We start from the raw sequence: 24,289 nt of genomic DNA, 5'->3' as shown, positions 1-24,289 counted from the left end.
CTGCAAACTGCATGTGCGTGTAGTACCACAGATGTCCTGCAGGGGCACCACTGTAACACTCAGGCAGCGCGTTTCTCTACAGAGAACGAAGAAGAGCACACCGGAAGTGACTGTTCCTGTTAACAATCAATATTTGGGCGGCTGTCTGCCTGGAAAGCAGCCCTTTTCCGTCGTTTTTTCAGCGAGGGCCGCCGTTCGAGTATCCTTCGGCGTCATGTCGAGCTTCCAGCAACTCCAAGCAGCCGTCAATGAGCGTCTGCGCGCGGCCGCCGAGGAAATCTTTCAGGCGGTCAAAGGCACCATCGTCGGCCTCGAGGACGAGCTACTGCGTTCCAGGCTGGAGCTCGAGCGCCATCAAAGGCTCAAACAACACAACGGTTCGTTTCACTTCGGTTGGCATTTCAAACTACGAGCCATCAAACTCTTGGAAATATCTTTCAACGACTCTCCCGACAACTTCATTCGAACACGTTTAGTTTACACTGCTGCTTCCCGGACGGAAGAGGCCGCTAGAGAGTCGTGTACATCGTGAGACCAGGTCGACGCTAAAAGTGATGAGAAAGAATCCGCTTTGTCGTGAATTCACTTCGTAAATGTGATGGGACAGGGTCACCTCCGATATTGTAATGGCTGTGTCCGAATGTCCATCTTTGTCTCCTTACACCTCATTCACTACATAGCCCCGCACTATATAGTGGCATGATATGTAGTGCCCACTTCTGTTTGGCGATTCAGACAGCCTGCTCATTACTTTCCTCGTCGCGTATCACGTGACCACCGTAACTGTTACGGCGCACCGGCGCATAAATCTATGAATCATACATGAAAATGTTACTAATGGTACTTTAGTTCCTTTGTTTTACATATTTTCAACTAAAACGCATTATTTCCATAGTGCATCGCTTTGAAGCTTGCGCTGTCGCTCGCGCCATGTTTTTTTCATACTCGCAATGCATTGTGGTCTATATCAACGTGAGCGAACGTCGATGTTCACTACACACTCAGAGTGCATTGTGGGTAATTTTGAGTGCCCTAATTTTTTTTTTTTGCTCCCAGGACACTTGGACACCACTACAAAATGGCGCGACCCCTCAGTAGGGCATTATAGAGGGACTAGCGTGCACAATCGGACACAGCCAATGTGTTTGTAGTTGTTAAATTATAATTATACAAAATGTATGTAACATTAAACAGTGGTGTGTGTTTTTTTTTAATCAAATGGTCACGGCAGCAATACAATATTCAAAATCACACACTTATATAAATAATAAACAAGTCAAAAACAGAACTGAGGTAGAAATTTAAATCAAAACAAAAAATACAAGTTAAGATATTGCATTTGACCATATAATTTACAATAACAAAATACACAGTCTGTACAGTATGCATGTTGTATTCCACATTGAAACTAAAGTTATCAAAATGTAAATGTTACATAGTCGCATTTCTGTAATGAGTGCCATTTAAGAATGAGAGGCATAAATATGATTGATAATATAAGAAAATGAGTGTTCCTGTGTGTTGCGGTGAAGATGCAGTGCAGCCGTCTGTGTCGGTCCAGCCTGAACTTCTGCAACTGCAGGACGAGGCTGAGGGCGAACTATGCGATCGTGACTGGAAAGCGCCGCTCGAGCAGGATCCCACCGCCGGCGAGCGGGTAAGCCCAGGCCAGCCAAACATTTGTTCAGAATATACTAATGCACGCAGCTGAACATGTCTTGTACGCTCTTCATCCACACTAGGAAGACAAAGGAACGCACAAGTACGACGACTGTTAGGTTACTAGTGAGGCCAAACTGTGCACCACTCGTGCTTCTAGTACTACTACTAGTGATATTGTGAAATTCTGCGTGTTAACATCTAGCACTTCACTAGTAGTACTAGTGCACAGTTTTGCCTCACTAGTAACATGTAGTTATCCTACTCATGCACCCAGAAATTTGGTGACTTTTTTTTTTTTTAGCTAATGTTGTTGAACTCTGGTCAAAGCACAATAATTTTTTTTATTTTTTTTTTATGTAATATTCTTATTAAAAACATTCAGCTCACCTCATTACAGTTCCATGGCACCAATATACCACCATATGGCGGAAAAGTTCTCCTATGGTTGAAATAAAGAATTGTGTCTTTACTTAGTGTTTTTATGCTAAGTAAAGCCACATTACGGCACTATATAAATGATTCCATAATATTTTCTTCTTGCTCATTTCCATGGGTGAGAAGCCATTCACGTGCGGTGAGTGTGGAACCACCTTCAAATGTCAACGCAACTTCACGAGGCACATGCACACGCACGCCAGAGAGAAACCTGACGATGCCTGCCAGGTTTGTATGGGAAAGGTCCAAGTACTAGTACACTCTTTGCACTCACTAGTAACAGTTTAGTGCACTCATTGAATGACCACACATAATTAAACCTTACGACTTAAGTAGTGCGCTGCACTTCTAAAACTACCATCTCCAACTAGTGGACTCGTAGCAAAAGGTCCAATCATACTAACGGCAGCTAAGGTCTATTTTCCTGAATATTACTACTCGTCAAACTGAGAATTCCCATTAGTCGTAATTGTTTGCAGAAATGTCATATGAGATGGTTGATCATAAAGTTCAGGAGTGTCGCAATGAGTATGCAGGCATGAAAATCTTTCACCTTTCGGCGAAATTCCCCATTTTAAAACCAAAATAGGTCACTTGCGTGAGATTTTACTCCAAGTCGGGTTCGAATTCATCGCGCGATGTGCGGCAGTCACATTCTTGAAAATTCATTTAAACAGCTGCACAATGAACCAAAATAATTAAACTAATACAATTATTTATCTTCTCTTCTTGTATTACTGCTTAACTTTATCCATCCATCCATCCATTTTCTTGACCGCTTATTCCTCACAAGGGTCGCGGGGGCTGCTGGCGCCTATCTCAGCTGGCTCTGGGCAGTAGGCGGGGGACACCCTGGACTGGTTGCCAACCAATCGCAGGGCACACAGAGACGAACAACCATCCACACTCACACGCACACCTAGGGACAATTCGGAGCGCCCAATTAACCTGCCATGCATGTCTTTGGAATGTGGGAGGAGACCGGAGTACCCGGAGAAGACCCACGCGGGCACGGGGAGAACATGCAAACTCCACCCAGGAAGGTCCGAGCCTGGACTCGAACCGGAGACCTCAGAACTGGGAAGCGGACGTGCTAACCACTAGACTACCGTGCCGCCCTGCTTAACTTTATTTATATTGTTAATTGTAAAGAACTTTGCTTCTCGCGTTGTATTTTGTAATCATTTATTTTTGGTATTTTTTTACACTTTAATTAATGTTATATCTTGAATTTTTTTTTCCTCCACCCTCTGACTCATGTTTTAAATTCATGATGTTTTATTTTCAATTTTATTTAATGAAAAATAACTGTTAAAGTGGATTTTCTTTATAAAGTTATTAATTTGTATTTTATTATTAAATAAATGAACATGTATTACCACAAACAACAGAACAAAAGTACCAAAAATTGGTACTGTTCAGCACTGGTATCGATACCCCGATACTGACAATGGGGTATATGCCACGGAAGAGGCGGGACTGTTTTTGCACATCAGTTTGTTACCGGTTCGGTTTGCGACGTGTGGGCTGCGTCAAAAATACTTGTGCTTCCGACTTTGTGTTCCTGGGTTGCACGTTCGCAACCCGGACCGGAAATAAACTGATGTGCAAAATCACGTCCCGCCTCTTCCGTGGCATATACCCCATTGGAACCGAACCAGTTCAAATGCAAAAGGCCCATCCTTACTTGAACGCAGCGCATGCTGTTTTTTCACCATCCATAAATGGAGCAAAGATATTCGCATTCGCAAACTGTTTTCTTGATGCCGTAAACTTTTGCACATTTTAAATTTGCCATCCGTCGCCACTGCATTCCAACAAATATTAACGGACAAAATTTTGGTCCAAGTGTTTCTCATCTTTTTTACTCCTGATTTATTTTTTTTTATTTTTTTGATTAATTAATGCAAATGAGCACTTTAACTTAGACAGCACTATTTTAAACAAAAAATTCATGATAAAATACAGATGAAATGTGTTTAGTGTAGGGGTTTCGATTCAATACGATATGTGATTCAATGCTCACGATAACGATTATCTCGCGATATGACGATACGCGATTATCAATATATTGCTCAGGTAATAAATCGACGCTAATCTATGATAAAATTAATCATAAAACAAATAAAAATAATTAATAATAAAATAAATATCAATAAATAATAAAAATAAAATAATAAAAATAAAAAAATAATTCATATTATAACATAATATAAATATAATATAAATGCATAATATATACAGTGGTACCTCTACTTACGAAATTAATTGGTTCCGGAAGAAAGTTCTTAAGTAGAAAATTTTGTAAGTAGAGACGCATTTTCCATGTAAATGCCCTAATCCGTTCCGAGCCTCCCAAAATTCAGACATAAATGTTTTATAAAGCATAAAAATGCATCAAAACATGTAACAAATACATGTTACAATTAGATTATTGCACAATAAATGAGAGTTCTGCGTAATGTAAAAAACAAAGAATAGAGTAAAGAATAAAAATGATGGTCATTTACCTTTTTAACTGCTGTCCTCATCGTTTTTTGCCCTCTTTGGTTCATGTTCTCTCTCAGAAGTGTTTTTTCTGCCTGGTGTTTTGCAAAGAACTGATCCAAGGATGTTTGTTTTTTTTGTTTTTAAACAATGCTTCGTAAATGTCCAAGGCAAACATCATCTTAGTGAGCAAACACCCGACTGGTGAACACTTTTTCTGGCCGATTCTTTTAAACAAATTCTGAAACGTCATGGAAACTTCCGGTGTGGGAAGGCATCCCCCCCCCCCCCAAAAAAAAAAGGCCCGTCTCGTCGTAATTAAAAACTTACTGTGCCTTCATCAATCACCAATTGTTTGATTTTTTGCACAAATTCGTTGGCCGTTAGTTCATACATTTACGAAAAACTATCGGAACACCTCATGGGCCGCGGAATGAATGATGAGGACGCTGTATAGACACCGATCTAGTATAAGCTCATACCTATGGTAGAGGTTCCTCTTAGCCAATGGTATGCCAGAACGATGCACAAACACCGATCTAGTATTTACGCTCATAGGTACCTATGTTGGAAATAGCCATAGCCGAAAGTATTTTGCGTTCGGTAATGAATTTTTACCTTCGTATCTAGAAATTTCTTTCGTAACAAGAGGCAATATTTTCCCGTTGAGGCGTTTCGTAACTCGAAAATTTCGTATGAAGAGACGTTCGTAAGTAGAGGTTCCACTGTGTGTGTGTGTGTGTGTGTGTGTATATATATATATATATATATTAGGGCTGCACGATATTGAAAAAACATGCGATATGGGTGTTGATTATCGCGATATCGATATTATTGCGATATTTAACACATCTCTAAAATTACATTTTCCTTATCTAGTACTGAAATAAATAAGCTTTTAATGATCTAATCTACACAGTTGTAATTGATACTAAATTTACATGGTTGCAAACATTTAACTTTTTAAACAATTGCTACCATAAACTTGAGAGGAAAAAAAACACACAAAAATATATATATTACTCCTAATCAGTTATTTTATTCAAGCATAGCCATGGATGATAACCATGCAGAGCTTTAAAATGTAACAGGTATTCTGTGAATAAAAAATATAAATTCACAGTCACACATTGCTCAAACTGAACTCAGTTTTACACATTTTCAATGTTTGTTCAAAAATTGTAAACATCTCAAAACAGGAGCTTAAACATTTATGGTTTACTGTATTATTTAAAATAAAATATTAGAAAATAAAGTGCCCAAGAATGAGTGGTGAGCTCTATATTTAAATTAAATAAAATCCTGTGTTTAAATGAAATGATGTATAATAATTCTTGAAAACAAAGTGCTCATAAATGGTTCCGTTGTGCGACTGGACCTTAGGTACGTGGTGGTAGCGAAAAATTCCATTTGATGCAGCTGAGCCTTGACAGTCGTTACACATGCGTCGTACTCTGTGGAATGGCCACTTGTGAGAAGTAGGTTCGCGATGGCACCACGTATCTCCGGTCTACGTCCTTCATTAGATCCAAAAAAGCTTCTTTATCCACAGTGCTAATCGGTATCATGCATTTGGACGCAAAACGTGTAACAGCTGCGGTAATGGCTTTGTAGCGCTTGGAGGTTTTCTCGTAAGGTGTGACGCTCGCAAAACTGTCATTAATGGTTGTCTGTGGGTTTGCTATTTTACAACTTGCCTTCGCGTCAGTAGTTTTGGGGGTCTTCGATTTGAATGACTCGTATAGCTTCTTGTGGTTGTACTGCGTGCGGCTGTGTAGATTGGTTGTGTTTCCTCTTGACGTGGCCACTATTCTTCGACATGACTTGCACAGTACTTGCGTCTGTGACAAGTCATCTCTTCTGAAGCCGAAGTAGTCCCATATTGTAGACGTGCTATTTTTTTAGGCACAAGTAGTTCATTTTTGTCGTTCTCGTTCATTTCTCCCTCTCCCGCGTCAGCCTTTGCAGCTTCCTCTATCCACGGCTGCGGAGTTGCTCACTGGTCGCTGTGGGCCGCTCTAGCCAATAGGAGAGCAGTATCTAGGGAGGTGAGTGACGCTACGTATTTAAGGTCGCGTCTGATTGGGTTAACTCAGACGCTAACGTGCAACCAAGCATTAAGAATACACAACCAAGAACAAAGTATTAATTTATTAACTTATCGCACGTCTTTGCGATGGGCCTATCGTGTGTGCCATCATCGCGATGGCGATATTTTTTCGATATATCGTGCAGCCCTAATATATATATATATATATATATATATATATATATATATATATATATATATATATTACACATAAAAATATAAATAAAATAATCTAATAATAAATAAATAAATAAATAAGCTCATGAGTCTTCTTCGCCTGAAGAAGTCCGTCCATTTCCCCGCCTCTCTTATGAGGCGCTCCCCCTAGTGGCCCGCCAAGTAATTGCTCAATAAGTCATGAACAATGGAGCTGTTTTAGTTGCTGAGTATATACTACAAATATCGTGATACTTGTGTAGGCGTCTCTAATTTATTTAATTTTTTTTTATGTGCGCGTGCGTGTAAATAAGTGTAAATTTATACTCATTAATTCACCTAAAACCTAATAAAAATCACATTACCCTTCACCTTAAACGGATACTTCAGAGTCGTGAAGTTCAGAAGGTCAGGAGACCAGAGGAAAGGCATCTCGATAATCTATCGGGAGACAAAGTATCACGATTTATCGCGATATTGACATATTGTCACACCCCTAGTTTAGTGACCCTTCCATGTAGCAATAAAGGGAACACAAGTACCACACGTATTCTTGGTACCACACTTCTAGAATCAGTGTACTGATACGCAGACAGTTGAGTGCATGTTGTGGATGTGTACGAAATGGTCAAGCAACATGTTGATGATTCCAGAGCTTGAAAGGAGACGATCGGATGAGCGGCTCACGGGAGAAGTTGGCGGTCGTGCTGTGTGACGACGACGACGACGACGATGATGATGAGGTGGCGCACGAAGAAGAAGTGGTGTGTGATGGCGACGACGACGACGACGACAACGACGACAACGGCGAGGATGACAACGGTGATTATGATGACGGCAACAGCGACGACAACAACCACGATGATGACTGGGTCCCCCCCGTCCAGAAACCATCTTCACCAAACACACAAGATCAGGTAAACGGATTTGGGGGCAAAAACAAAAAAAAGTCTTGACTTTTTTCATTCATTCATTCATTCATTCATGTATGTATTTATTTATTTATTCTCTGTGAAGGGCAGCGATGAGTGTCAGGCCAGCGAGGACGGCGAGCCAAAGAAGAAAAGGTTGCGGAAGTCCAAACCGTCCTTCAGCTGCAAAGTTTGCGGGAAGAGCTTCCATGCCGTCATCTCGCTGGCCAATCACAGCGAGGTGCACCCCAAGGACGTGTGCGGAGTGTGCGGCCAGCGCTTCGACTCAGACGAAAGCTTCGAGCGTCACGTCAAGACTCATATGAAGGGTCACGTGTGCGGCGTGTGCGGCAAATGCTTCGGCACGGCCAATGCGCTGGAGATGCACGCGCGCGTGCACACGGGCGAGAAGCCGTTCGAGTGCGGCGAGTGCCGGAAGGCGTTCAACTGTCAGCACAACCTGACCAGGCACATGCGCCGGCACACGGGAGAGAAACCCTACGCCTGCCACGTATGTATGCGCAATTAGTCCTTAATTGTTTGAAGATGTTTAGTTTCAAGTTAAGAATAGACTGATCATCCAAATATCGGCATCAGCCTTTTTACAAGTGACCATAAAGTTTGCGAATGTAGCAAAATTTAAGGTTCTCATCAGGATTTATAAGATGTTCACAGACAGTTTTAGTTGTGGCAAAGACATTTCAAACATATTCAGACAATTTTTCACTGCAAAGATCTTTTCAAACCGTTTACGAACCTTAACGCAAACCCCAAATTAGCTACAGTCACATGCATTTGTCGCTCAGTGAAATACAGGCAACTTTTCATTTAGGGATCTATTTAAACATGATGCTGAGACAGGAACTACCTACAATTTCTATTTTTAAAAATTAAAAAATCTATAATAAAATTTGTCAATTATGTTGAAATTTAGGAAAAGTATTTTACAGTAGAATCATCACAAATCATTTGAGTCAGATGTGTGTCTTGACCTCCACTGAACCTGAGACTGACTCAACAAAGCCCTGTGTTCGATTGAACCCAGATTAAGAACCACTGCTCTGGACAGTCAATATTCTCTGATGATCTTTGTGCCGATTCTAAGTCGACATCTGCTTTTACTTTGTGAAAACAATGATCAACATTTTCTGAATGCTACAGACCAAATCAGTAACTGAATCATATGTCGTATTTTAAACAAAGGGATGATTTTTTTTTTTAAATTGAATCCAATTAATTGATTAATGAATAAAACTAGAAAAAAAAAATTTCCCGTGGAAATTTTGGATGTGACTGCTGACTCTCGCAAGGCGGAAAGCCGAATGCACTCTGGGTCACTTCCTACATGTTAACTTTGCAGGAGGATTAGCATGCTAAGCTAACATTAGCATTAGCGTGCTAACTTAGCATGATCATTAGCATGCTAAGCTAACATTAGCATTAGCATGCTAACTTAGCATTAGCATGCTAACTTAGCATTAACATGCTAACTTAGCATTAGCATGCTAACGTAGCATTAGCATGCTAAACTTAGCATTAGGAAAAAAAAAAAATTAAAAAAATAAAAAATAAAAAATAAAAAAAAAATTAAAAAAAAAAAAAATTAAAAAAAAAAAAATAATAAAAAAAAAAAAAAATTAAAAAAAAATAAAAAAATAAAAAATTAAAAAAAAACTTAGCATTAGCATGCTAACGTAACATTAGCATGCTCAGCTAACATTAGCATGCTAACTTAGCACTAGCATGCTCACTTCCTGGTGAAATCAGGTCACTTCCTGTTGAAATTAGGTTAATCCCTGTCATACCTAATCAATTGGCCAAGATGGCCGCCACTCAGGGGCCGAGAATCCTGGGTGCACCTCAACAATTGGACAAGATGGCCGCCACTCTGTGTGTGTGCAGTGGTGCTGAAGTCCCTGGCCTAGCTAATCAATTGACCAAAATGGCCGCCACTCTGTGTGTGTGCAGTGGTGCTGAAGTCCCTGGCCTAGCTAATCAATTGACCAAAATGGCCGCCGCTCCATGTTTTATTTTTTTTAATTTTTTTTTTTGGCCGCCGCTCCATGTGGGCAGAGGCCGAGAATCCTGGGTGCACCTCAACAATTGGCCAAGATGGCCGCCACTCTGTGTGGGCAGTAGTGTGAGAATCCCTGGCCAAGATGGCCGCCGCTCTGTATGGGCAGTAGTGTGAGAATCCCTGGCCAAGATGGCCGCCGCTCTGTATGGACAGTAGTGTGAGAATCCCTGGCCAAGATGGCCGCCGCTCTGTATGGACAGTAGTGTGAGAATCCCTGGCCAAGATGGCCGCCGCTCTGTATTGACAGTAGTGTGAGAATCCCTGTCCAAGATGGCCGCCGCTCTGTATGGGCAGTAGTGTGAGAATCCCTGGCCAAGATGGCCGCCGCTCTGTATGGACAGTAGTGTGAGAATCCCTGGCCAAGATGGCCGCCGCTCTGTATGGACAGTAATGTGAGAATCCCTGGCCAAGATGGCCGCCACTGTGTGTGGGCGGTGGTGGGGAAATTCCAGGCGTGGATGACAACAAGCAGCTCTGATTGGCTGAGGCAGTTGCTGTGCAGAAGTGAGAGAGTGGGCAGAATAGCTCAAAAAGCACCATTTAAATAGCAGTTCATTACATTACATTTCATAAACAAAAATATTATATTGTGCTTTGATTTTTTTTTATTAAGCGAAAATAGGGAATGATCTGAAGAGTTTAAAATTCGAATGGTTTTAATTGATCAAGAAATGTGGAAGTTAAGCCATAATCACTAAACTGAAAATGGGTTACTGTCACTTTAACAAATATGCGCATTCACGCACACACATTTCCTAAGTACCAGGTGGGCGAACATTTTGCTTGCTTCAATTGAGTTCTATGAGAAAGCGCACACCTCGAACAAAAGGCTCTCACGACTCAACGGTTTAAGATACAGATTTCAGAAATGCCCCGTTAGAACGGCAAGGCTTTGGGGAACGCAAGCATGTTCTCATTTTTTAAATCGGATAAAAAATGACCAAATTAGAGCAGGTTGAAAACGTGTGACTTTTAAAAAAAATGACAAAAAAATGCGGCGAAAATAACATGGGGCTCAATGGGCGAAAAAGTGCGACTTCCCCTCGCTTCAAGTCAAATAAAAGGTACTAAATGACACCTTAGCCGCACAAAAGTGGGTTTGTCAGAAAGAAGACCCTTGTGACTACAAAATATCCAAATGTGATGTTTACTGAGCAAATATTGTGGCCACGGTGACGAGTTGAAGTGAAATTTTTGGAAAGAATTTTTTTTGTCTCTCCACTCTAGCGCTGATTGCTCCACTCTAGCAAACGCAATACACACTAATGTAAAGAGCCTCTTTTTCTTCATTTCACACCCTGTCTTTGAACCCGCACAGGAGGGAGCGCTTACATTTCTTAAAAAAAATTTCAACACAGAGCTAAAGATGGGAAAAATTGCAACAAAATGAGCTAAAAATCGTCTCGGTCGGTCAATGTATGTGCGCGCAGCGTGGCTTCGAAAAAGGTGTTAAATTTGTGGAGGTTTTTTCCCCTTCTCCATTCATTCCTATGGGACTTTTTGGGGGGGTTTTTGGGGAATTGCGTCGCCATGGTAACTCGAAATTCCGAAAAAAAATGGTTCCCCGCCGAGTCAGATCGAGACGCATCTTTTGACACCTCACTTGTGCCGGTACGTTCTACGGTACGACCCGCATTTCGTCTGAAAAAATGTGAAGAATAAGACATAATAATAATAATAATAAACGCTTTTCCTGGATGGATACTAATATGTGACTGCTTCGCAGCAGTCACATAACTAGAAAAAAAAAATTTCCCGTGGAAATTTTGGATGTGACTGCTGACTCTCGCAAGGCGGAAAGCCGAATGCACTCTGGGTCACTTCCTACATGTTAACTTTGCAGGAGGATTAGCATGCTAAGCTAACATTAGCATTAGCGTGCTAACTTAGCATGATCATTAGCATGCTAAGCTAACATTAGCATTAGCATGCTAACTTAGCATTAGCATGCTAACTTAGCATTAACATGCTAACTTAGCATTAGCATGCTAACGTAGCATTAGCATGCTAAACTTAGCATTAGGAAAAAAAAAAAATTAAAAAAATAAAAAATAAAAAATAAAAAAAAAATTAAAAAAAAAAAAAATTAAAAAAAAAAAAATAATAAAAAAAAAAAAAAATTAAAAAAAAATAAAAAAATAAAAAATTAAAAAAAAACTTAGCATTAGCATGCTAACGTAACATTAGCATGCTCAGCTAACATTAGCATGCTAACTTAGCACTAGCATGCTCACTTCCTGGTGAAATCAGGTCACTTCCTGTTGAAATTAGGTTAATCCCTGTCATACCTAATCAATTGGCCAAGATGGCCGCCACTCAGGGGCCGAGAATCCTGGGTGCACCTCAACAATTGGACAAGATGGCCGCCACTCTGTGTGTGTGCAGTGGTGCTGAAGTCCCTGGCCTAGCTAATCAATTGACCAAAATGGCCGCCACTCTGTGTGTGTGCAGTGGTGCTGAAGTCCCTGGCCTAGCTAATCAATTGACCAAAATGGCCGCCGCTCCATGTTTTATTTTTTTTAATTTTTTTTTTTGGCCGCCGCTCCATGTGGGCAGAGGCCGAGAATCCTGGGTGCACCTCAACAATTGGCCAAGATGGCCGCCACTCTGTGTGGGCAGTAGTGTGAGAATCCCTGGCCAAGATGGCCGCCGCTCTGTATGGGCAGTAGTGTGAGAATCCCTGGCCAAGATGGCCGCCGCTCTGTATGGACAGTAGTGTGAGAATCCCTGGCCAAGATGGCCGCCGCTCTGTATGGACAGTAGTGTGAGAATCCCTGGCCAAGATGGCCGCCGCTCTGTATTGACAGTAGTGTGAGAATCCCTGTCCAAGATGGCCGCCGCTCTGTATGGGCAGTAGTGTGAGAATCCCTGGCCAAGATGGCCGCCGCTCTGTATGGACAGTAGTGTGAGAATCCCTGGCCAAGATGGCCGCCGCTCTGTATGGACAGTAATGTGAGAATCCCTGGCCAAGATGGCCGCCACTGTGTGTGGGCGGTGGTGGGGAAATTCCAGGCGTGGATGACAACAAGCAGCTCTGATTGGCTGAGGCAGTTGCTGTGCAGAAGTGAGAGAGTGGGCAGAATAGCTCAAAAAGCACCATTTAAATAGCAGTTCATTACATTACATTTCATAAACAAAAATATTATATTGTGCTTTGATTTTTTTTTATTAAGCGAAAATAGGGAATGATCTGAAGAGTTTAAAATTCGAATGGTTTTAATTGATCAAGAAATGTGGAAGTTAAGCCATAATCACTAAACTGAAAATGGGTTACTGTCACTTTAACAAATATGCGCATTCACGCACACACATTTCCTAAGTACCAGGTGGGCGAACATTTTGCTTGCTTCAATTGAGTTCTATGAGAAAGCGCACACCTCGAACAAAAGGCTCTCACGACTCAACGGTTTAAGATACAGATTTCAGAAATGCCCCGTTAGAACGGCAAGGCTTTGGGGAACGCAAGCATGTTCTCATTTTTTAAATCGGATAAAAAATGACCAAATTAGAGCAGGTTGAAAACGTGTGACTTTTAAAAAAAATGACAAAAAAATGCGGCGAAAATAACATGGGGCTCAATGGGCGAAAAAGTGCGACTTCCCCTCGCTTCAAGTCAAATAAAAGGTACTAAATGACACCTTAGCCGCACAAAAGTGGGTTTGTCAGAAAGAAGACCCTTGTGACTACAAAATATCCAAATGTGATGTTTACTGAGCAAATATTGTGGCCACGGTGACGAGTTGAAGTGAAATTTTTGGAAAGAATTTTTTTTGTCTCTCCACTCTAGCGCTGATTGCTCCACTCTAGCAAACGCAATACACACTAATGTAAAGAGCCTCTTTTTCTTCATTTCACACCCTGTCTTTGAACCCGCACAGGAGGGAGCGCTTACATTTCTTAAAAAAAATTTCAACACAGAGCTAAAGATGGGAAAAATTGCAACAAAATGAGCTAAAAATCGTCTCGGTCGGTCAATGTATGTGCGCGCAGCGTGGCTTCGAAAAAGGTGTTAAATTTGTGGAGGTTTTTTCCCCTTCTCCATTCATTCCTATGGGACTTTTTGGGGGGGTTTTTGGGGAATTGCGTCGCCATGGTAACTCGAAATTCCGAAAAAAAATGGTTCCCCGCCGAGTCAGATCGAGACGCATCTTTTGACACCTCACTTGTGCCGGTACGTTCTACGGTACGACCCGCATTTCGTCTGAAAAAATGTGAAGAATAAGACATAATAATAATAATAATAAACGCTTTTCCTGGATGGATACTAATATGTGACTGCTTCGCAGCAGTCACATAACTAGAAAAAAAAAATTTCCCGTGGAAATTTTGGATGTGACTGCTGACTCTTGCAAGGCGGAAAGCCGAATGCACTCTGGGTCACTTCCTACACGTTAACTTTGCAGGAGGATTAGCATGCTAAGCTAACATTAGCATTAGCGTGCTAACTTAGCATGAGCATTAGCATGCTAAGCTAACATTAGCATTAGCATGCTAACTTAGCATTAGCATGCTAACTTAGCATTAGCATTAACATGGTAACTTAGCATTAGCATGCTAACGTAGCATTAGCATGCTAAACTTAGCATTAGGAAAAAAAAAAAAAATTAAAAAAAAAATAAAAAAAGAAAAAAATAAATAAATAAAAAAAATAAAAAAAAAAAAAAAAAAAAATAAAAAAAAAAAAAAATAAAAAAAAAACTTAGCATTAGCATGCTAACGTAACATTAGCATGCTAACGTAGCATTAGCATTAACATGCTAACTTAGCATTAGCATGCTAATGTAGCATTAGCATGCCAAACTTAGCATTAGGAAAAAAAAAAAAATTAAAAAAAAAAAAAAAAAAAGAAAAAAAAAAAAATTAAAAAAAATAAAAATAAAAAAATAAATAAAAAAAAACTAAATAAAAAAAAAACTTAGCATTAGCATGCTAACGTAACATTAGCATGCTAACGTAGCATTAGCATTAGCATGCTAACGTAACATTAGCATGCTAACGTAGCATTAGCATGCTAACGTAACATTAGCATGCTCAGCTAACATTAGCATGCTAACTTAGCACTAGCATGCTCACTTCCTGGTGAAACAGGTCACTTCCTGTTGAAGTCGGGTCACTTCCTGTTGATATTAGGTCACTTCCTGTTGAAATCGGGTCACTTCCTGTAGATTTTAGGTCAGTCCTGGGTCACTTCCTGTTGAAATTAGGTCACTTCCTGTTCAAATTAAGTCACTTCCTGTTGATATCAGGTCATTTTTAGGTCATTTCCTACTGAAATTAAGTCACTTCCTGTTGAATTTAGGTCTGTCTGGGTCACTTCCTGTTGAAATTAGGTCAATCCCTGTCATACCTACTCAATTGGCCAAGATGGCCGCCACTCAGGGGCCGAGAATCCTGGGTGCACCTCAACAATTGGACAAGATGGCCGCCACTCTGTGTGTGTGCAGTGGTGCTGAAGTCCCTGGCCTAGCTAATCAATTGACCAAAATGGCCGCCGCTCCATGTGGGCAGAGGCCGAGAATCCTGGGTGCACCTCAACAATTGGCCAAGATGGCCGCCACTCTGTGTGGGCAGTAGTGTGAGAATCCCTGTCCAAGATGGCCGCCGCTCTGTATGGGCAGTAGTGTGAGAATCCCTGGCCAAGATGGCCGCCGCTCTGTATGGACAGTAGTGTGAGAATCCCTGGCCAAGATGGCCGCCGCTCTGTATGGACAGTAATGTGAGAATCCCTGGCCAAGATGGCCGCCACTGTGTGTGGGCGGTGGTGGGGAAATTCCAGGCGTGGATGACAACAAGCAGCTCTGATTGGCTGAGGCAGTTGCTGTGCAGAAGTGAGAGAGTGGGCAGAATAGCTCAAAAAGCACCATTTAAATAGCAGTTCATTACATTACATTTCATAAACAAAAATATTATATTGTGCTTTGATTTTTTTTTATTAAGCGAAAATAGGGAATGATCTGAAGAGTTTAAAATTCGAATGGTTTTAATTGATCAAGAAATGTGGAAGTTAAGCCATAATCACTAAACTGAAAATGGGTTACTGTCACTTTAACAAATATGCGCATTCACGCACACACATTTCCTAAGTACCAGGTGGGCGAACATTTTGCTTGCTTCAATTGAGTTCTATGAGAAAGCGCACACCTCGAACAAAAGGCTCTCACGACTGAACGGTTTAAGATACAGATTTCAGAAATGCCCCGTTAGAACGGCAAGGCTTTGGGGAACGCAAGCATGTTCTCATCTTTTAAATCGGATAAAAAATGACCAAATTAGAGCAGGTTGAAAACGTGTGACTTTGAAAAAAAATGACAAAAAAAGGCGGCGAAAATAACATGGGGCTCAATGGGCGAAAAAGTGCGACTTCCCCTCGCTTCAAGTCAAATAAAAGGTACTAAATGACACCTTTGCCGCACAAAAGTGGGTTTGTCAGAAAGAAGACCCTTGTGACTACAAAATATCCAAATTTGATGTTTACTGAGCAAATATTGTGGCCACGGTGACGAGTTGAAGTGAAATTTTTGGAAAGAATTTTTTTTGTCTCTCCACTCTAGCGCTGATTGCTCCACTCTAGCAAACGCAATACACACTAATGGAAAGAGCCTCTTTTTCTTCATTTCACACCCTGTCTTTGAACCCGCACAGGAGGGAGCGCTTACATTTCTTAAAAAAAATTTCAACACAGAGCTAAAGATGGGAAAAATTGCAACAAAATGAGCTAAAAATCGTCTCGGTCGGTCAATGTATGTGCGCGCAGCGTGGCTTCGAAAAAGGTGTTAAATTTGTGGAGGTTTTTTCCCCTTCTCCATTCATTCCTATGGGACTTTTTGGGGGGTTTTTTGGGGAATTGCGTCGCCATGGTAACTCGAAATTCCGAAAAAAAATGGTACCCCGCCGAGTCAAATCGAGACGCATCTTTTGATACCTCACTTGTGCCGGTACGTTCTACGGTACGACCCGCATTTCGTCTGAAAAAATGTGAAGAATAAGACATAATAATAATAATAATAACTAGAAAAAAAATTTCCCGTGGAAATTTTGGATGTGACTGCTGACTCTCGCAAGGCGGAAAGCCGAATGCACTCTGGGTCACTTCCTACATGTTAACTTTGCAGGAGGATTAGCATGCTAAGCTAACATTAGCATTAGCGTGCTAACTTAGCATGATCATTAGCATGCTAAGCTAACATTAGCATTAGCATGCTAACTTAGCATTAGCATGCTAACTTAGCATTAGCATTAACATGCTAACTTAGCATTAGCATGCTAACGTAGCATTAGCATGCTAAACTTAGCATTAGGAAAAAAAAAAATTAAAAAAAAAAAAAAAAAGAAAAAAAATTAAAAAAAAAAAAATTAAAAAAAAATAAAAATTAAAAAAAATAAATAAAAAAAAACAAAAAAAAAAACTTAGCATTAGCATGCTAACGTAACATTAGCATGCTAACGTAGCATTAGCATGCTAACTTAGCAGTAGCATTAGCATGCTAACTTAGCATTAGCATGCGAACTTAGCATTAGCATGCTAACGTAGCATTAGCATGCTAACTTAGCATTAGCATTAACATGCTAACTTAGCATTAGCATGCTAACGTAGCATTAGCATGCTAAACTTAGCATTAGGAAAAAAAAAAAAAAAAAAAAAAATTAAAAAAAAATAAAAATTAAAAAAATAAAATAAAAAAAAAATAAAAAAATAAAAAATTAAAAAAAAACTTAGCATTAGCATGCTAACGTAACATTAGCATGCTCAGCTAACATTAGCATGCTAACTTAGCACTAGCATGCTCACTTCCTGGTGAAATCAGGTCACTTCCTGTTGAAGTCGGGTCACTTCCTGTTGATATTAGGTCACTTCCTGTTGAAATCGGGTCACTTCCTGTAGATTTTAGGTCAGTCTGGGTCACTTCCTGTTGAAATTAGGTCACTTCCTGTTCAAATTAAGTCACTTCCTGTTGATATCAGGTCATTTTAGGTCATTTCCTACTGAAATTAAGTCACTTCCTGTTGAATTTAGGTCTGTCTGGGTCACTTCCTGTTGAAATTAGGTCAATCCCTGTCATACCTAATCAATTGGCCAAGATGGCCGCCACTCAGGGGCCGAGAATCCTGGGTGCACCTCAACAATTGGACAAGATGGCCGCCACTCTGTGTGTGTGCAGTGGTGCTGAAGTCCCTGGCCTAGCTAATCAATTGACCAAAATGGCCGCCGCTCCATGTGGGCAGAGGCCGAGAATCCTGGGTGCACCTCAACAATTGGCCAAGATGGCCGCCACTGTGTGTGGGCGGTGGTGGGGAAATTCCAGGCGTGGATGACAACAAGCAGCTCTGATTGGCTGAGGCAGTTGCTGTGCAGAAGTGAGAGAGTGGGCAGAATAGCTCAAAAAGCACCATTTAAATAGCAGTTCATTACATTACATTTCATAAACAAAAATATTATATTGTGCTTTGAATTTTTTTATTAAGCGAAAATAGGGAATGATCTGAAGAGTTTAAAATTCGAATGGTTTTAATTGATCAAGAAATGTGGAAGTTAAGCCATAATCACTAAACTGAAAATGGGTTACTGTCACTTTAACAAATATGCGCATTCACGCACACACATTTCCTAAGTACCAGGTGGGCGAACATTTTGCTTGCTTCAATTGAGTTCTATGAGAAAGCGCACACCTCGAACAAAAGGCTCTCACGACTGAACGGTTTAAGATACAGATTTCAGAAATGCCCCGTTAGAACGGCAAGGCTTTGGGGAACGCAAGCATGTTCTCATTTTTTAAATCGGATAAAAAATGACCAAATTAGAGCAGGTTGAAAACGTGTGACTTTTAAAAAAAATGACAAAAAAAGGCGGCGAAAATAACATGGGGCTCAATGGCCGAAAAAGTGCGACTTCCCCTCGCTTCAAGTCAAATAAAAGGTACTAAATGACACCTTAGCCGCACAAAAGTGGGTTTGTCAGAAAGAAGAGCCTTGTGACTACAAAATATCCAAATGTGAGGTTTACTGAGCAAATATTGTGGCCACGGTGACGAGTTGAAGTGAAATTTTTCGAAAGAATTTTTTTTGTCTCTCCACTCTAGCGCTGATTGCTCCACTCTAGCAAACGCAATACACACTAATGTAAAGAGCCTCTTTTTCTTCATTTCACACCCTGTCTTTGAACCCGCACAGGAGGGAGCGCTTACAGTTCTTAAAAAAAATTTAAACACAGAGCTAAAGATGGGAAAAATTGCAACAAAATGAGCTAAAAATCGTCTCGGTCGGTCAATGTATGTGCGCGCAGCGTGGCTTCGAAAAAGGTGTTAAATTTCCCCCCTTCTCCATTCATTCCTATGGGACTTTTTGGGGGGGTTTTGGGGGAATTGCGTCGCCATGGTAACTCGAAATTCCGAAAAAAAATGGTACCCCGCCGAGTCAAATCGAGACGCATCTTTTGACACCTCACTTGTGCCGGTAGGTTCTACGGTACGACCTGTATTTCGTCTGAAAAAATGTGAAGAATAAGACGTAATAATAAAAATAATAATAATAAACGCTTTTTCTGGATGGATACTAATATGTGACTGCTTCGCAGCAGTCACATAATAATAAACGCTTTTCCTGGATGGATACTAATATGTGACTGCTTCGCAGCAGTCACATAATAATCGGCTGATTACTAATGTTATTGTTAGTTGCAGACTTGGAGCTAATCAAAAAGGATGCTAGCACTGTGTTGTCGTCGTCATATAGATGAAAAATTCCAGCACAAAATAATCAAAATAGTGGTCAATGAATTTAATTAAAAAGATTAGTCTCGTCTTTCTTCAGGGGAAAAAAAAAGTATACAGTGTTCCCTCATTTATCAAGGATGTTACATTCTAAAAACTACCCACGATAATGGAAATCCGCGTTAATTTAAAAAAATAAAAATAAAATCCTGTTATATATATATATATATTTTTTTTTGCGATGATTTTTATTATAAATGCTTTTTCATTCATCTTATGTTTTTTTTTTTTAATTGACATTCATTTTTCCCATTAAATGTATGTTTTTGTTTTTGTTTTTTATTACAGTATACAGCACAGTATATGTATTTTTCCCCATTATGTTTTTTGTTTTGGTGTAATTTTTAGTTTATTGTGAATGCTTTGTCATTCATCATTTCTTTTTTTTTTTTTTTCCATTAAAAGTCATATTCTTAATTTAGCACAGTATATATTTTCTATCCCCGGAATGCAATGTCGTGGAGTGACGGGACAGACACTGTTGGAAAGGTCTTGTTGAGACAAATCCACAGATGGTAGATGGCACTTCATATATATATAGCGCTTTTCCACTTCACAAGGCCCTCTTGAGTGCTTTACATTCGACTACTCATTCACTTTCTGATGACGCAGCATCAGGAGCAATTTGGGGGTTCAGTATCTTGCTCAAGGATACTGCGACGAGATCACAATGCCATAGCCTCGAACCCACAACCTCTGGGTTGGGAGACAAACACCATACCACTGAGCAACACCGCGTTTGCGTGACGCAAATCACGTTTTTGGAAAGCATGTATTAACCTGCCGCACCTCGATCTCCGGCAGTGCATGCCATTTGCAGCACAACATGCGCGGCTGATCACGCGGAGAGGAGAGAGAAAAAGAGAGGGGGAGGGGAATATTTCCGTGTTAATTTAAGACACATTGCGTAACCCGGGCTGATCGGCAATGGTGGGGAGGCATTTTACAATTATTTTATATAATCAGCAAATGAATCTTAATTGCGGCTTTCCACAGGTATGCGGCCAGCAATTCAGTGACCACTCCACCAGGAAGCGCCACCTGCTGGTCCACGAGATGGTGGTGGACGACGCGGCTAAGGACGAGCCAGCGAGCAGCAAGAAGTCCAGGAGCCCCGTGGTGTGCGTAGTGTGTGGCAAAGCCTTCCGCTCTGTCATCGCACTGGTCAACCACGCCGCCGTCAACCACGCCGCCGACGAGCACGCCGACTGCGGCGTGTGCGGCGCTCGCACCGACGACCTGGCGGCGCACCTGCGGACGCACGAGAGCGGCAAAGAGTGCCACGTGTGCGGCAAGCGCTTCGAGAGCGTCCGCGAGCTGGACATGCACATGCGCGTGCACACGGGCGAGAAGCCCTTCACGTGCGGCCAGTGCGGCCGCGCCTTCAACTGGGAGCACAACATGCGGCGGCACATGCGCACGCACACGGGCGAGCGGCCCTTCCCCTGCGAGCAGTGCGGGAAGCTCTTCAGCGACCACTCGGCCCGGATGCGCCACCTGCTGACGCACCAGGAGAAGGGCGGTGAGGCGGCGGCGGCGGCCTTGCGGCCCGCGCCCAAGCGCAGCCGCGTCATCTGCGTGGTGTGCGGCCGCATGTTCCACTCGCTGGTGTCGCTGGTCAACCACTCGGCCGGCCACCAGACGGACTGTGGCGTGTGCGGCGCCCACGACGACGCCTGGGAGCAGATGCGGGCGCACCTGGCCACGCACGGCAACGGCAAGGTGTGCGAGGTGTGCGGCAAGTGCTTCGATGGCCGCCGCGACCTGGAGACGCACATGCGCGTGCACACGGGCGAGAAGCCCTTCCGCTGCGGCGTGTGCGGCAAGGCCTTCAACTGCGAGCACAACATGACACGCCACGTGCGCACGCACACGGGCGAGAAGCCTTATGCCTGCGGCGTGTGCGACCGGCGCTTCAGCGACCGCTCGTCCCTCAGCAAGCACAACAACGTGCACACGGGCGAGAAGGCGCACGGCTGCGAGGTGTGCGGGAAGACCTTCTTCCGCAAGGCCAACCTCCGACTGCACATGAAGTGCCACGAGGACAAATGTTGACCACGACCTCACGCGCTTCGACATCTTGTCCGGTGGTTCGGAGGCACGACCAATTTTGAATTGTTTTGACGCTGATTCCGATAATTGATTAATTGGATGATTGAAATAAGATTTTTTTTTTTTTTTTTTAAAGAGAGATTTCTAATGACTAAAATAGGGCGGCCGGTGGTTGAGTGGTTAGCACGTCCGCCTCCCAGTACTGAGGACTCCGGTTCGAGTCCAGGCTCCGGCCTTCCTGGGTGGAGTTTGCATGTTCTCCCTGTGCCCGCGTGGGTCTTCTCCGGGTACTACGGTCTCCTCCCACATTCCAAAGACATGCATGGCAGGTTAATTGGGTGCTCCAAATTGTCCCAAGGTGTGCTTGTGCGTCTGGATGGTTGTTCGTCTGTGTGTGCCCTGCGATTGGCTGGCGACCAGTCCAGGGTGTCCGCCGCCTACTGCCCAGATCCAGCTGAGATTGGCGCCAGCACCCCCGTTGTGAGGAATAAGCGGTCAAGAAAATGGATGGATGACTAAAATGACATCTTTTTTTGGTTCCTGAACACTGAGAATATATAGAGGCGCCACTTTTGACTGTTTTACAATACTTTGACATTTACTCTTCATAACTTTCTGAACAGAAACGACAATCTGCAAAAAAAAAAAAAAGTAGCCATTTTTTGTCGTTTTCGGCTGTTTTGGTTTTGATATCGGAATCAACCAAGTGCTAGGTTTTTGTTTTTGTGTCGGAGTAGGCGTGGGCATAGCTCAGGCAGTCTCCCAAGCTGAAGGTCATGAGTTCGAACCTTAACTCTTGAGTGAGTTTTATTTATTAATTTTATTTTTATTATTTTTTTAACTCTTCCTAGTGTAAATTTTAGTCTATTTGATCCCTATCTAAATAGAGTCAAATTTGCTTGACAGAATTTACTGTGTACTTATCCATTGTTTTTGTGCTAAATTAGTGCTTTGGCACTGTTGTGGCATCTTGATTCCATGGTGCCTCGGGTGACCAAACGACCTCTTTTTCCGAAGTCCTGTCCGGGTGGCTGGGTTGTTTTTGTTTTTTTAATTCATGAAACTAATGACTGAGTAATATGAGGTGGTGTGCACCATGTTAGAGCAACTGGGGTACTACGTTTTGAGGAGAGTGTCCTTTTTTTTGGGGGGGGGGGGGGGGGTATATGGTAATCCTAATGGTGCCTCAAGATAAGAGTGACATGAAATTCTAAACTCCCAGTTGAGGTTTACTCTCAAACCAAACCAATAATTACATATTGTTTTTAAAACAACATACGTAGCCTCCACTAGCTTAATGCTAACACATAATGGGGAAGAAATGCCCTACACGGGCTAACAAATGTTATTGTTGTTCCCCGTGGTATAGCCCTATAAGGAAATGATATGTGACCACAAAATGGTTGGCACGTGTTGGAAGACATAACAGTACAGTACAGCTAAGGTCTGCTACTTGCGTGGGGTAAGGGACCGAGCTGGACCGCTAACTGAATACATTAGAGGTGAGGCATAAAAAAAGCATGCACAAATAATTGACACTCTTTACAATTGAAAAAAACTAAGTCAAAGTTTACAAATGAACTGGGGAACAGGGACGGGTTACACAAATAACGGGGTATTTAGCCCAAATTATATCTGCGTAGGTGATTCTACAAACGTCAAACTGTAAATATGTACGAGTGGGGGGGCACACTGTACTCAGGGAGATTTTCTTTGTCCTCTGTGAAAGGTAACTTGTAATACTGCATCTTACTGAGGAATTGTGACCATCTTCATGCATTTCTGTATGTCTGTATTATGTTCACTGTTCACTAATAGTTTAGTTTAGTGATATATTTGTCAGACTTGGGTGCAGGCATTGTTGGTTCATTCATGAATGTGTGAGGAAATATTTGTCCCTGTCTGTGTGGCTACAAAGTGTTGCTCATAACATTTTTTTTTTGGGGGGGGGGCGTTCATTGTTTGTATTGATTGCAGAACTTGGTCCCAAGTACTGCACTGTACTTCATGCACTTATTTGATGCTTTTATTGTGAGGCAAAAAGTTATTCCAGTAGAAAACGAGCTACATCTCCTTGTTGACATTTAAAATCACTACACCTTGGGGGAATAAAGAAAAACAGCAATGCCAAAGAGAATATGTGTGAATGTTGTACTCGTACTACAATTAGTCAACTTCTTTTAATAAACTTTTACTGAGATTTTGTGTTGTTTGGCTCTCATTTTATGTTTTTATATTAAAACCCGAAACCACAAATATAGTGACGAATCCAGCAATTGACAATTCCGAGCTTACACAAGTGAAAATGACAGTCAACTCTGAACTGACACTTTCCACTCATTGAAAAACACTGAACATTGGATTGTTATTTGTGAGGAGGATTATGATTTTAAAATATGATGAAATGTTTGACTACTATATCAAATCTGCTTGGTTTGTATGCTGGTCACAGGCAAAAGCAATACAATACACAGTTTGCTTCTTGTTTGGGCCCAATCAACTAAATTACTATTTTGAAATTGTCAAGATCATGCTCATTGGAACTCGTGACTACATACGTAAAGCTAAATGGGTTTCTTAATGTGTTTTCTATTAGAAAAGGTTGAAAATAACAGCTGAATTATTTTTATGGTAGGACTGGAGTCATTACAGA

At 41.7% G+C, this 24,289-nt stretch overlaps 1 protein-coding gene across 1 annotated transcript; it reads left to right on the top strand.

Moving 5' to 3' along the window:
- Positions 1-96: 96 nt before the first annotated feature.
- On the top strand, positions 97-23,836 carry LOC144024571 (uncharacterized). Its single transcript, XM_077531013.1, has 6 exons — positions 97-377; positions 1,533-1,657; positions 2,224-2,325; positions 7,483-7,746; positions 7,847-8,251; positions 20,581-23,836. The coding sequence occupies exons 1-6, from the start codon at positions 215-217 to the stop codon at positions 21,637-21,639; spliced, it is 2,118 nt and encodes a 705-aa protein (XP_077387139.1). The 5' UTR covers positions 97-214; the 3' UTR covers positions 21,640-23,836.
- Positions 23,837-24,289: the final 453 nt, after the last annotated feature.

Source organism: Festucalex cinctus, chromosome 1, assembly GCF_051991245.1.
Source record: "Festucalex cinctus isolate MCC-2025b chromosome 1, RoL_Fcin_1.0, whole genome shotgun sequence".
NCBI lineage: Eukaryota > Metazoa > Chordata > Actinopteri > Syngnathiformes > Syngnathidae > Festucalex > Festucalex cinctus.
The sequence above is the reverse complement of the archived record's forward strand: the minus strand, read 5'-3'. Positions and strand labels throughout refer to the sequence as shown.